This window comes from Vitis riparia, chromosome 16 (assembly GCF_004353265.1).
Source record: "Vitis riparia cultivar Riparia Gloire de Montpellier isolate 1030 chromosome 16, EGFV_Vit.rip_1.0, whole genome shotgun sequence".
In the NCBI taxonomy this organism is placed as follows: Eukaryota; Viridiplantae; Streptophyta; class Magnoliopsida; order Vitales; family Vitaceae; genus Vitis; species Vitis riparia.
In genome coordinates, this window is record NC_048446.1 from 205013 (window position 1) to 218437 (window position 13425).

Sequence of the window (13425 nt, forward strand, 5' to 3'; positions counted from 1 at the left end):
TATTTCCTTCATATTTTTCTTCAAATTTTTTTAAAAGAAAATATTTTTACAATTTATTCTTTATGTAAATCTTGACAAAAACTTATTGTAAAAAAAGGTGGAAAACAGTCAGTAAAATTTAGAAGTTAGAAATGATGAGAAAGTGTAAGAGAGAGAAAAAAACTCATTCAGTAATGCATGGAGCTCAAAGGTTGGACATGGTGAAGATATTAGGGTTAATGTGTATCATGGGAAAAAAAAAAAAATCATTACGTGGATGAACGTAAAGAGAAAATGGATGGTTGGCAGAGATGATAAGCAATGGAAGTGGGAACAAAACAAAGAGTCTCTCTGACCCCTACGCAATTGATAATTTGATAGTGACGCTTTTCAGAGAGATGGAAAAAATAGCTTTGTGATTTGCGTTCTCCTTCCTTATTTGCATTTATGTGTTGGTGATTTATTATATTTATATACATAAAAATCTGGCGTCACAAATTGGTAGGCGGCCGGGGGCAATGGGCGCGTCCATGCCTCATGCCACAAGAAAAATGCATACGAAAGACTGGGAATACAACACGTAGGACATCTGCATGTCCCACATCGGAACACTATCAAAGACCACAACCAATCACAGCTTCAGCTTGGATCTCTCTTTCGGTCTTTCCATCACTTTCTCTCCCTCTCTCTTCGCTCTTTCTCTCGCCTCACACCTAATTCGCGGCTCAAATAACTTGCCGCAAAGACAAAAAATCTGATTGACGAGGGTTAAAGCTACTGCTCTCATTTCTTCAACTTGAAATGGAAGCCGCGCTCTCTTGCTACTTCACCCTCCATTTCCGTTCCTCCTCCATCGCCTGCAATTCTCCCTTTCCGAAAACCCCATTCTTTATCCGGGGTAGCTCCAATAGCGGCGTTAAGACTAGCAATGGTACCAGGAGGAGAAGCCGCAGCAGCAAGAAGCCCACGCTTCTGAAAAATGTTAAGACAAATCATGTTGATTCTAGTGACCTTACTGCGGCTCCGCCCGTGGGAGGCCAGGAGGAGGGTGGGCCTGAGGAGAAGCCGAAGAATAAGCCGGTGAGCGTGCGTACTCTTTATCAGAATGGGGACCCACTGGGGCGGAGGGAACTGAGGAGGTGCGTGGTGAGGTGGATCAGCCAGGGGATGAGGGGCATGGCGTTGGATTTCGCTTCCGCGGAGTTGCAGGGGGAGTTCGCTGAATTGAGGCAGCGGATGGGACCCGGTCTGAGTTTCGTAATCCAGGCACAGCCCTACCTCAATGCCATTCCTATGCCCCTTGGTCATGAAGCCGTCTGCTTGAAGGCCTGCACTCATTACCCTACCCTCTTCGACCATTTCCAGAGAGAGTTGAGAGACGTCCTCCAGGATCACCAGCGGAAATCCCAGTTCCAAGATTGGCGTGAAACCCAGTCCTGGCAGCTGCTCAAGGAGCTTGCTAATTCAGGTACAGTTCTCTCTCCCACCACTCCACCTTCATTTTTCCATCTCTTTTGGCGAAGTCTGTAGCCTGAGATGATGTATTTGCAGCCCAGCATAGGGCTATTGCGCGCAAGGTATCTCAGCCGAAGCCCCTCAAAGGCGTTTTAGGAATGGAGCTGGACAAGGCCAAGGCTATACAGAGCAGGATCGATGAATTCACAAAGCGGATGTCTGAGCTGCTTCAAATAGAGCGGGACTCTGAGTTGGAGTTTACTCAGGAGGAATTGAATGCCGTTCCTACACCTGATGAGAGTTCTGATTCATCCAAACCTATTGAGTTCTTGGTCAGCCATGGCCAGGCTCAACAGGAACTCTGTGACACTATCTGCAATTTGAATGCTGTTAGCACTTTCATAGGTGATTTGATGGATTTTGTTTTGCAAAGTTATTGTAATAATCGTGTTCACTTCTTAGTCAACGATCTGATGTTTACTCGGGTTGTTTTCACAGGATTAGGTGGAATGCATTTGGTGTTGTTCAAGGTTGAGGGGAATCACCGATTGCCACCTACTACCCTTTCTCCTGGAGATATGGTCTGTGTGCGAATTTGTGATAGCAGGGGTGCAGGGGCAACATCTTGCATGCAAGGATTTGTTGACAGTCTAGGCAAGGATGGGTGCAGCATCAGTGTAGCTCTGGAGTCTCGTCATGGTGATTCAACCTTCTCTAAGCTCTTTGGCAAGAGCGTGCGCATTGATCGCATTCACGGATTGGCTGATGCTCTCACATATGAGGTAAATGATGAAAGGCTCTTATATGATTATCCTTTGGTGGATGTGTGTGTGTGAGTGTTGCCTAAGGGCTCAGCATTACTCTTACAACCCAATTGCTTTCTGAGTTGCATTGTGAAATTTAAATCTGAAAACAGTCAGCCATACTCCTATCAAGCATGCTTCTCTTATGGCAGCTTGAATCTATCATTTTATGTTTTCCTTTCCTTCACCCTCTCACTTCAAATACTTATTGTATGCAGCTGTTTCCACTCTCTTTGTATGCCTGTTCACATTAGGGTTTTCCCTAATTGCAAAGTTATGACTCATAACCATTCTATGTAAACTTTTGAATATTCATCTGGAGGAATGAAGGAAATCATTTTGAAAATATCACAAAATGGGTTCCATTGTTTTCATAATGGTACTCTGTTCAGTTGCTTAGAAAGCAATCGGCTCAGCTTAAAGTAGGAATAATGAATATGTACTGATCTGTACCACGTTTGATGTGTTGGATCAGATTCCTACCTTTTCAGGGTTATTACCTTACAAGCGGCAGAATTATCGCATCACTTCATCCCTATTTAGAGGCATGGACATGCTAAGACAAGTGCTTTTTAACTGCATGATCTCTCACTACTAAGACAAACACAGTGTCCCAATGCCCATCACTATTGCTTCACCTATTAAATTTACAAGATAAACTAATTTGGTTGCATGTCAGAGGCTCTCTCTCCTCTGCATCAGTTTGTTGTTTCAGTGCCTTGGATCTTCCTTCCGAGATTTAAAGATCTACCACATAATTATTGTTATTATTATTTTCAGCGCAACTGTGAAGCCCTGATGCTGCTCCAAAAGAATGGTTTACAAAAGAAAAATCCTTCAATTGCTGTTGTGGCCACTCTTTTTGGAGACAAAGAAGATGTTGCATGGCTGGAAGAAAATGACTTGGTAGATTGGGCTGAGGTAGGTTTGGATGAACTATTGGAGAGTGGGGCTTATGATGATTCTCAGAGAAGAGCAATTGCCTTAGGGTTGAACAAGAAACGGCCAGTACTGATAATCCAAGGGCCTCCTGGAACTGGAAAGACAGTTTTGCTCAAGGAACTCATAGCACTTGCCGTTCAACAAGGTGAAAGGGTGCTTGTCACAGCACCTACAAATGCAGCAGTGGATAACATGGTCGAAAAACTTTCTAATATTGGAGTAAACATTGTGCGCGTCGGCAATCCAGCACGGATATCCTCTGCAGTAGCTTCAAAATCTTTGGGTGAAATTGTGAAATCTAAGCTGGAAAATTTTCTAACTGAATTTGAAAGGAAGAAATCAGATCTAAGAAAAGACTTGAGACATTGTTTAAAGGATGACTCTTTAGCTGCTGGCATACGCCAGCTTCTAAAACAACTTGGAAAGGCACTGAAGAAGAAGGAAAAGGAAACTGTGAAGGAAGTATTATCAAGTGCACAAGTTGTGCTTGCCACTAACACTGGAGCAGCTGATCCTGTGATTAGAAGATTGGATGCCTTTGATCTCGTTATTATAGATGAAGCAGGACAAGCAATTGAACCTTCTTGCTGGATACCTATTTTGCAGGGAAAGCGCTGCATTATTGCTGGTGATCAATGTCAGCTTGCTCCTGTGATTCTATCTAGAAAAGCTTTGGAAGGTGGTCTTGGGGTATCACTCCTGGAGAGAGCAGCAACTTTGCATGAGGAGGTTCTTGCCACCAAATTAACAACACAGTATCGAATGAATGATGCAATTGCCAGCTGGGCTTCAAAGGAGATGTACGGTGGATCATTGAAGTCTTCCTCCTCTGTCTTTTCTCATCTTCTGGTAGATTCTCCATTTGTGAAGGTATGATACCCTCTGGTGCCTCTTCCTTTCTAATTTATGCTGATATGTATCTTTAGTTAGCACATCAGGCCATGTGCCAAATGTTTGCTACTGATTAACTCAAACAGCTGCAAAACCCAAATAATTTTTGGTGGCTTGGTATCAGTCTGACTTGAATAGCAGGAAAACCCAAATATTTTTACTGACTATTTATCTTTCCATCTAGCTGACAAATGTTAATGGTCTAACATGCTAAACTGTCTGCTACTGATTAACTTGAATAGCAGCAGTGCTCAAATATTTTCTTGTGATTTGTGTTGGCCTGCTATTGATCAACTTGAATAGCAGTGGAAACCAAATATTTTTACGAAGTTGGACTAAGTTGGAGGAACTAAATAAGGGAAGTTGGGACACAACGATAAATTTAGCAGGAGCTGAATATAAGGATAATATTATTCTTCTCTGAAATGGTCTCCTACTTTCCTTCCATAACATGTCCCCTTATATTCAGCTCCTCCTATATCCAGCATTGTGATCTTGGCTTTCCAGACATGCCCCTTTGTGTTCAGCTCTTTCTAAATCTACTGATGAAATCTCTCTCTTTCTGAACATCTCACCTTATATTCAGCTCTGTCCCCTTGTATTAATGCTATTCTTTTCTGAAGTGATCTCCCATTTTCTTTCCAAACTTGCCCCCTTATATTCAGCTCTCTCTAATTCTATTGCTGTGATCTCAGCTTTCAGCTTTCTGAACCTGTCCCCTAATTTTCAGTTCTTTCTAGAACGTTTTTTTATTATTTTATCAGTAAGTAATATGTGTATTGCAAAAGAGGCGCTAAAGAAGCAACTCAAACAGTTCTTTCTAGAACTAATTGATATGATCTATTTCTTTCCAAACTCGTCCCCTTATATTCAGCTCTTTCTACATCTATCTTTGTAATCTCAGCTTCCTATATTTATCTTTTCAACTGACACCAACTCACTAAAATTATATAGGACTGTTGCTATTGATTTATCAGTAGCAGACATTTTGGTATGTCAGACCATGAAAATTTTACTCATATAAATTGACCAGGTCTGGAGGATGATAAATTCCCGTCTAAATCTTAGCTTTTCAGTGTGCTATAATTATAATGTCATTAAGAAAAACAATGGATAACCATTTATTGGGGACTATAGCATGCATAGTAGAAATTCATGAGCAGAGTAGCCTGGACAGTTCAGAGAAATGAGTTTGGTACCTGTGTTAGACTTATAACAGATTCTAACGCTGTTTGTTCTTGTAATAATTCATGAGACCTGCCATACAATACCATTTTTTTTTTAAATTCCATAATGTTGTTAGTGGGCATTACACCATTATTAAGCTCATAAAGCAGCTGAATGGAGGAAAGACTTGTAAATCCTTTCTTATCTAAGCTATTCAATTAATCTAGTTGCTCTCTGTAGTATTATTTAATGAAATACTAATATGTCTATATTGATACTGGTGTTCATATGGACCAATATAGCCCCCAAAACTTCTTTGCTCTGGCAACAATTAGCTGCTTTGTTTTTTAAGCTGAACACTAATGCAGCTTATGACATATGTAAATAGTATACTCAATGTCCCAAAAGTTATGGTTATATGGTCGATTCGTTTCATTGATGGTGTGGTAGATACACAAGCTAGAGATTTTCTGGTGTCCTTGAAATTCTAATTGCTTCAGTTGCTCTTGGTTGGTCCCAGACTTGGACAACTGCTGGAGTGTTCACTTTGTAGTGGTCTTTGATACTATAGGATCAGAAACAAGAGCTTTAAACTATACAAAGTAGTAATTTAGAATTGCAATGTACAATGCCATGTGGACAACCAGGTTTTAGATCTATGATGGGACTAAAACCTTGCCAAATTAGAGTTTCAGGAGTTCTTTACCTTATTATCAGTTGTTGTCCTTGTAATCTTTTAACCTTGATATACAAACCATCGTTTCACATTTTTCCTTACACTTTTGCAGCCTGCATGGATAACACAATGCCCATTGCTATTGCTTGATACAAGAATGCCATATGGAAGTTTATCAGTTGGTTGTGAAGAGCATTTGGATCCAGCTGGCACAGGTTCCTTTTACAATGAAGGGGAAGCAGATATCGTTGTGCAACACGTCTTGTCTTTGATTTCTGCTGGTATATTTTCTTGTTTCTTGAATATTAGATTAACTGCTAAAATATTCTTGCATTCTAATTTTATACTTTTTCATAGGCAAACATATGTATAAAATGTGCCAAAAGGGGGAAAAACCTAGTGTAATGAGGGTATCCAAGGAGCACTCAAGATAAAAGAGAAAATAGTAAAAACACAAGGGCCCAGAATCCCTTAGAACAGATCCAAACTATCATAACATCCAAAAATTTCACAAGCTTCTCTTCCTAAGGAAGCAATGGACGACTGCAATAAAAGCCTAACAAAAGAATCTTTTGCCCAAGCACAGATAACCCCATGCCTTCAAAGATCCTTAGATTATGCTTCTTCCAGATGCACCAAAATCGGCAAAGGGAAGTGGCTTTCCAATTTTCCTCTTCCTCTTCCCAACAAAGCTGCCTCACCGACTCCTAAGGAAATCCTTCAATGAATAAGGGAGGATTCAAGAAAACCCAAAACACGGGGAAGCAACATCCATGGTGCACAAGCCACCAAGCAATGAAGGAGGAAATGGCTAGGAGTTCTCTTTTCACAACACCAGTTAAACAAGGGTACTTCCTCTTTTCCACAACTTGTCCATGGTAAGGATCTTGCCACAAACTGCCTCCTACATGAAAAACACACCTTTGATTCAACACTTGGGACCCAAATCTTGGAAATCTGGCCAGGAGGCGAGTGACGAAAGGAAAGTGCTTTAAAAAGGGAATTTATCTAAATAGAATCCTGAACCCTCTTTGACAACTTTGGTACAGAGCATCCTCCATGTCTTCCCTAATGCAAAATTTATTGATGTGAGCCGTGAAAGAGACTTCTGTGTCTAACTCCCAGCTCCTTTTAAAACATGGACTCCAATGCCCAAGCCCCTCATCCACACTCCAATAATCAGCAATCTTAACTCCATCCTCTGTAAATGCAAGTGAGACCTCAAATCAGAACCTACATGCAAACATCAAATCAGAACCTCGCCCTTTGTAAATGCAAATGAGGCTTCAAAAGCTTTCCACCTCATCATTAAAGTTAATCCTTTAACAAAGTGTCAAATGAATGGTGAACTAAAGCTGTAATATATTCACTTCCTGTATATGAATTATTTGGATCGAAAATCAGCTAACAGCTCAAATTATTTAGTTTTTTCCGAATGTCAAAAAGCATTGAGTTGTATGAAATAATCATTTTTATGGTATATTGGAGGAAATAAAGCTAAATTTAAATAGAGTTCACATTTCACTGTGTTTACAAAAACATTTGCTTTTCACCTTTCTTGTGGGTGTTGTGATGTTTCTGTTTTGGAAAAGAATGTATTGATCTTTACTGTTTTATCACTGCTGCATGTGGAGACATGGACTAATTGTGACTGTACACATGTGTATGCATATAAAGCTTAATGGTAAGGAAAAGAGAACCTAAAGTGCATCGAGCCTATGGTTTTCCAATTCTTTTGTAGTACCATCACAACAGAAAATACAATCAATGATGCAACATGGTAACTGCTGCAGCAGTTACTTGGAGTTTGAATGATTAGACAAAGAAAAAAAGAGGAAAGAAGTAGAAGAGATGAGAAATACATACCTCAACACTCACCCTCAAGTTGAGGAAAAATGTCTGTCATGCCCAATTTGTGCATAGTTGACATGCTAGCTTTGGAAATTTTGGTGAAACTACAATAAATTGATGTTGAGATGAGGATATGTTTACCAAACATGACTCGCTCATAACTTTTCCCCTGATTAAATGATTGTCCACCTCTACTTTAGCATCTTTACTATCATGATACTAGCTCATTGGACCATGCTTAGTACAATACAAAACTTTATGAGAAAAGTGGCTATAGGAATAGCTCAAACATGAAAGCTTTAGGATGTCAATTTTTTCTTTCTAACATTATTTTATGATGTGTGTCAAGGCATGTATCTTAATGTAAGATTGAAATCTTGAATAGATGTACTTCTTATTTTCAGATTGCACAACCTGAATGGGCATAATGGCTATGTATCAATCATCTTATAGAGAACCTTAAAATGGTGAAGACTTCATCTTTAGATTTTGTAAAGTAGACCAGTATGCATCTGTAAAATCATTTAAAAATGATGTGAGATTCATTATCTTATTATTATACACACCTAATGAAAACTTGAAGAGGGAATATTTTTCCAGTCCGATATCTTATTTTCCTCAACTAATTCTCAAATCTCCTGATAATTTTATGGCATGCTTTGCTCTGAAAATAACACCTTATGTGGCATTTTTACTTGCTGAGTAGTTTTCAAAGTCTCGTTGATTACACATGTCTTTATTAATTCGATAAATTATGTAATCTAATTCTAGTCTCATATCTGTTATGCAGGTGTTAGCCCAACAGCAATTGCAGTTCAATCTCCTTATGTTGCTCAAGTGCAACTGTTGAGAGACAGGCTTGATGAGATTCCAGAAGCTGTAGGTGTTGAGGTTGCAACTATTGATAGCTTTCAAGGCCGGGAGGCTGATGCAGTAATTATATCAATGGTATGCCTCTTATCTTTATTACATGAACGCTTCAAATTTGTGAAGTGCCTGGGTTAGACATGACATGACAAAGTTTTGGTTGAGGGATATGTGCCCGACATGCCTGTTAGCCATATATGTACCTGACACAGGTTTTGGCTAAGGGTTGTATGCCCGACATGCATGTTAGCCATATACGTACCTAACTAGTGTGTCCAACAAAAGAAAGTAAGAAAAAATTCCTAATTCAATGGTATATACTCCTCAATTTGGCCATGGTATAGAATGCTCAGAAATGGAAATTAGGTATTTAGACATGTCCCTGAAACCCAAGTTGTGTTGTCTCTCTTCCACAGGAAAGCATGTGCTATTTAATCTGATTTGTGAGCCTGCTCCACTCATAGCAAAGAAAAATATTTAGTCCTAAGTTTCTGCGGTTTAAAGCAAATAGAAAAAAATGTGAGTAGGAAAAAAATAGATGAGAGTGACACATGTGTTCTGACATCTGCTTGTCAGATTCAGTGTTAAATAAGTACATAATAGTTGCTAAAATGACCAGTTCATTCATAAAGAGAAGCTAGTGATGAGCTTTTGTAATTAGAACACTTCTGTTCTTTTTTACTGTGCAAAAAAGTTTGTTATTACCTAAAATTTGGATGAGGTACAGATGCCTCCAGACAGAAGGTGGAAAATTAAGTAAATTAGAAGCAGCAGCATGGAATAGGGAAGCTTACCAGTTGATAAGGTAGTAGGCAGAACTCTTTTAAGAACTATTATGCCAGATGTTAAATTAGGGAACCTTGGAAACACATCTATACTTCCACCCAGGAACTCTGTATGTTGATGTTTATGTGTTCAAGAGGTGTGATGGGTAATGCCAAGGTGGAAAATTAAGTAAATTAGAAGCAGCAGCATGGAATAGGGAAGCTTACCAGTTGATAAGGTAGTAGGCAGAACTCTTTCAAGAACAATTATGCCAGACGTTAAATTAGGGAACCTTGGAAACACATCTATATTTCCACCCAGGAACTCTATATGTTGATGTTTATGTGTTCAAGAGGTGTGATGGGTAATGCTGGTTAAGGATTTTATTGAGGGCATGACTCTAGATAGATCTGAACAGTGAAAAAAAATTCATGTACACCTCAGGTATTTGGGAGAGGGCTTTGTTAAGTGAAGTTGTGTTCCATCACTTGAATTGCACTAGCCTTTTATAAGGTCATTGTAAGAATTCTGTGTAGAAGGGTCATCAAGGAGACATTTTGCTAGAACTTGCAGTGCTTTTTCAAAGGTACAAGGGAAAGCAGTTATGGTAGTTCATGGGATTGTTGAGGATAGGATTAGGAAGGATGATAAGGAGGGAACAGTATTCATAGTGAATATTGAAAATCTATGACAACACTGGGTAAGGTTTCTTGGACCATGTGGCAGGAAGGAAGGGATTTGGTGTTAGGTGGAAGTAATGGGATTGGACTCAGTGTTTTTTGCTGTCATGACTTGTGGTGAGACAAAAGTGGATAGTCCGGTGCTTCCAGAGGTTTGAGGCAAGGGGAATCCTATTTCTCTATCATAAAGGCTGAACAACGTGGAAAGGTGGGAGAGAGAGCACTACTGTCTCACATCTGCAGTTTGCTAACAACATTATTTTCTTTTTAATCACGAGGAGGACAAATTTTCAACATTTAATGATATTCTTTTTAAGTGTAAGACTAATTTAAGCAGAAAATCCCATGGCAGGATTAATGTTGCTAGGTATAGGGCAGATTTTCTTGCTACATTAGTTGGGCATGTGGTTGTGGAACACCTACCCTATGCAGAAATCTGCTTAGTTGCAAGGTTTTTTTGTGTGTGGATGCATGTGTGTGTTGGGTTGGGGAGTGAAGGAATATAGAATTGGGTAGACATATCCTTGAGGAAGAGGGCTTTAGTAAGCAAATGGTTGTGGTGCATAATTCTTCTTGGCCGAAGATTTTGAACATCACATGACACAATACTGGTGGTTTTCAACTCTGGGACACAATACTGGCCAAATATAGAACAAGGTGGATAGTCCTCAAACAATGTTTTCAACAAGGTCTCAGGGAATAAAATCGCAGTTACTTAACTGTACTTAGTCAAATATATCAGGATGGAAACTCCATGTTTGCATATCTAACATAATACTCTATTCATATTTTTGTTCATTAGGTTCGATCAAACACTCTAGGAGCAGTTGGCTTCCTGGGGGATAGCAGGCGAATGAACGTTGCAATAACAAGGGCAAGAAAACATGTAGCAGTGGTGTGTGATAGCTCAACAATATGCCACAACACATTCTTGGCCAGGCTCCTCCGTCATATCCGATACATCGGTAGAGTGAAGCATGCTGAGCCTGGGACTTTTGGGGGATCTGGACTCGGCATGAATCCAATGCTTCCAATCATCAGTTAGCATCCCCATTACCTGGTGAAGTACTCATCTCTTGAACTTCTATTTCCTTAAATTGATGATTATTTGGGAGGTCAATGGTAAGGTAGATCTCAATTCCTATACAAAAAGAAAAAAAGAAAAAGAAAAAAAAGAGAGAGATAGCAGGATGGTTGTATCTGCCGGCAGCATCAGCTTCCAAATCTAATCTGATGTACAGTCTGCCTATTAATTTTCCAACACAGATAAGTGAATAGCAATTCCATTTGTATATAATTGGCACACAAATGTAAGCATACAATATTTTTTATACAACTCAAAAGTTGTTGTGATGTGGAGGAAATAGGCTTCAATTTTAGTAAATATTTTTAGTGAAAATACAAAGGACAAAAATAGATCACTTTGGTCGACTTTTATGGGAAGCCAAAATCCTTTTCCAAGTTGAATTTGAGCTTATGTATCTTATTATTAAATGAGTTTAATATGAAAACCACGAAAAAAATTAATTTGGTTTATTTAGAAAATTAGCTCACCCATACTTCATAAAGCTTTGATGATAACCAATATTGCATTTTGATTTCAAATTCTGCATCCAACTAAAGCCATGTCCAGAATAGAACCCTAGGGTGCTCCCAAAAGAAGCATGCCGATATGAAACAATTTTCTTGTTCCATGCTTAACTCTTTGAAATTATGCTGTCGATTTTAGCTGCAACTTCTGAGTAAAAAGTGTTAAACCCATTCCTACGAAAGGCCTATATGCGGATGCGGGTGAGCGACATTCATACCAGAGGTTGTGATTTCAACATCATACTTCATAGGATGGTTTCTCAACAACAAGGAACACATGTTTGGTAACTATAAAAGAGATTTTTAAATTTTTGGGGAAAAAAGAAGAAGATTTTTTTAAAACAAATTTAAAATGTTTTTATGGGGACCCAGAAAACATGAGTAGCTTTTAGATGATCCTAAACTCTAAACCCCTTTCATCATGAATTAGCTTTTAAAAATTCAGATGAATTCTCAAAAAAAAATTTGATTTTTGAGAACTGTCTAAGAGCCAGTAGGTTTGCATTCTCACTCGCAGCTTGACCCCCACCCACCCCCCTCCAGAGCCTCAAAACCCAAATGAAACCTATAAATGTAAATATATGATGATCAACTATAACCTGATTAGACTTTTTAACTTAACCAACGTAATGATAATCGACTGACCGCTCGCACTAGTAGTTATCAGAGGCTTTGTGTCATGCACTCAAAAGCTTGAATCAATCCACATAACATGATATTTCATGTTAAAATTTAACAAAAAGCTGGCAAAAAGAAATGAAAAAAGAGGTGAGGAAAAGGGAGAGGGAGCATCTTTTCATCTAGAACCCGTTTCAGCCCCTCATTAATTCTCTAATTTGTCTAACACTAGCTGCATTAATTCCACTCTGATGCCCGTTACACTGCTACCCCTTTGGACATTTTACTTTCCACATCACCTTTGCCTTTCAACCCCTGTCTTCTCTTTCTCATCCTCCTCCTTCCCTCAAAACCATTCCCTCATTCAGCCATGCCTTCTCCATACTACTTCAAGCTCATTGCTTTTCTCCTCCTCCTGCTCCACCTGCACCCAGGCATTAACAGAAACTTCATCGTCAACAAGAAGGATAATAGAGAACTCACGAGTGGTGGCTGCAGCTATGGTCCTAAGGTTGCAAGGTTTGGTTTCTTTCCTAAAGGTGAACCAGTCCCCCCTTCTGGCCCATCAAAGCGGCACAATGAAGTTTTCAAAAATGAAGGTCCTCCCACTTCTGCCACTGCTGCAGCCAGTGAGAAAGACTGATCAGTGATCACTCTCAACAGAGACACCAAAAACCAGTTTTTAGTTACCCTAGTTGCTAATCATATGGTTGTTATGAATTTTCCTCCGTCAGTGCTCTTGCTCTCCCTGGATAAAGTAGCATTACTATTGGTCTCTACTTGGCACTTCTTCCTCTGCTACCAAAATGCACCTAATCAAAGGTGGATACTTTCACAAACAACAAACAGATAAGTCCTAACACAACATGAAGTATCCTATTTTACAAATTCAACAACTATTCTTACTAAGTAGGAACCATAAGCTTATAGGATCAATGATGAAAGAGGAGGAAACAGATGAGTTGTGTTTTAACTTCAATTAAAGGCCTTCACACCATATTACAGGTTACTTGTTCATTGTTTTGGCGCCATGCACTCCAGGGAAGCAAATACAGGTCATATGGGTGGTTCACCCTACTATCCTACACCACTTGAATGCTAGAGAGGCTTGAACTTGGGACTCTGGTTCATTGCCAGAGGA

General features: G+C 39.3%; 1 protein-coding gene across 1 annotated transcript; it reads left to right on the forward strand.

Moving 5' to 3' along the window:
• The first annotated feature begins 561 nt into the window (after window positions 1-561).
• On the forward strand, window positions 562-11440 carry LOC117933680 (DNA-binding protein SMUBP-2). The gene is made up of 7 exons (XM_034855161.1): window positions 562-1447; window positions 1531-1839; window positions 1933-2216; window positions 3018-4049; window positions 6026-6194; window positions 8555-8712; window positions 10879-11440. The coding sequence occupies exons 1-7, from the start codon at window positions 781-783 to the stop codon at window positions 11119-11121; spliced, it is 2862 nt and encodes a 953-aa protein (XP_034711052.1). The 5' UTR covers window positions 562-780; the 3' UTR covers window positions 11122-11440.
• The last annotated feature ends 1985 nt before the right edge of the window (window positions 11441-13425 follow it).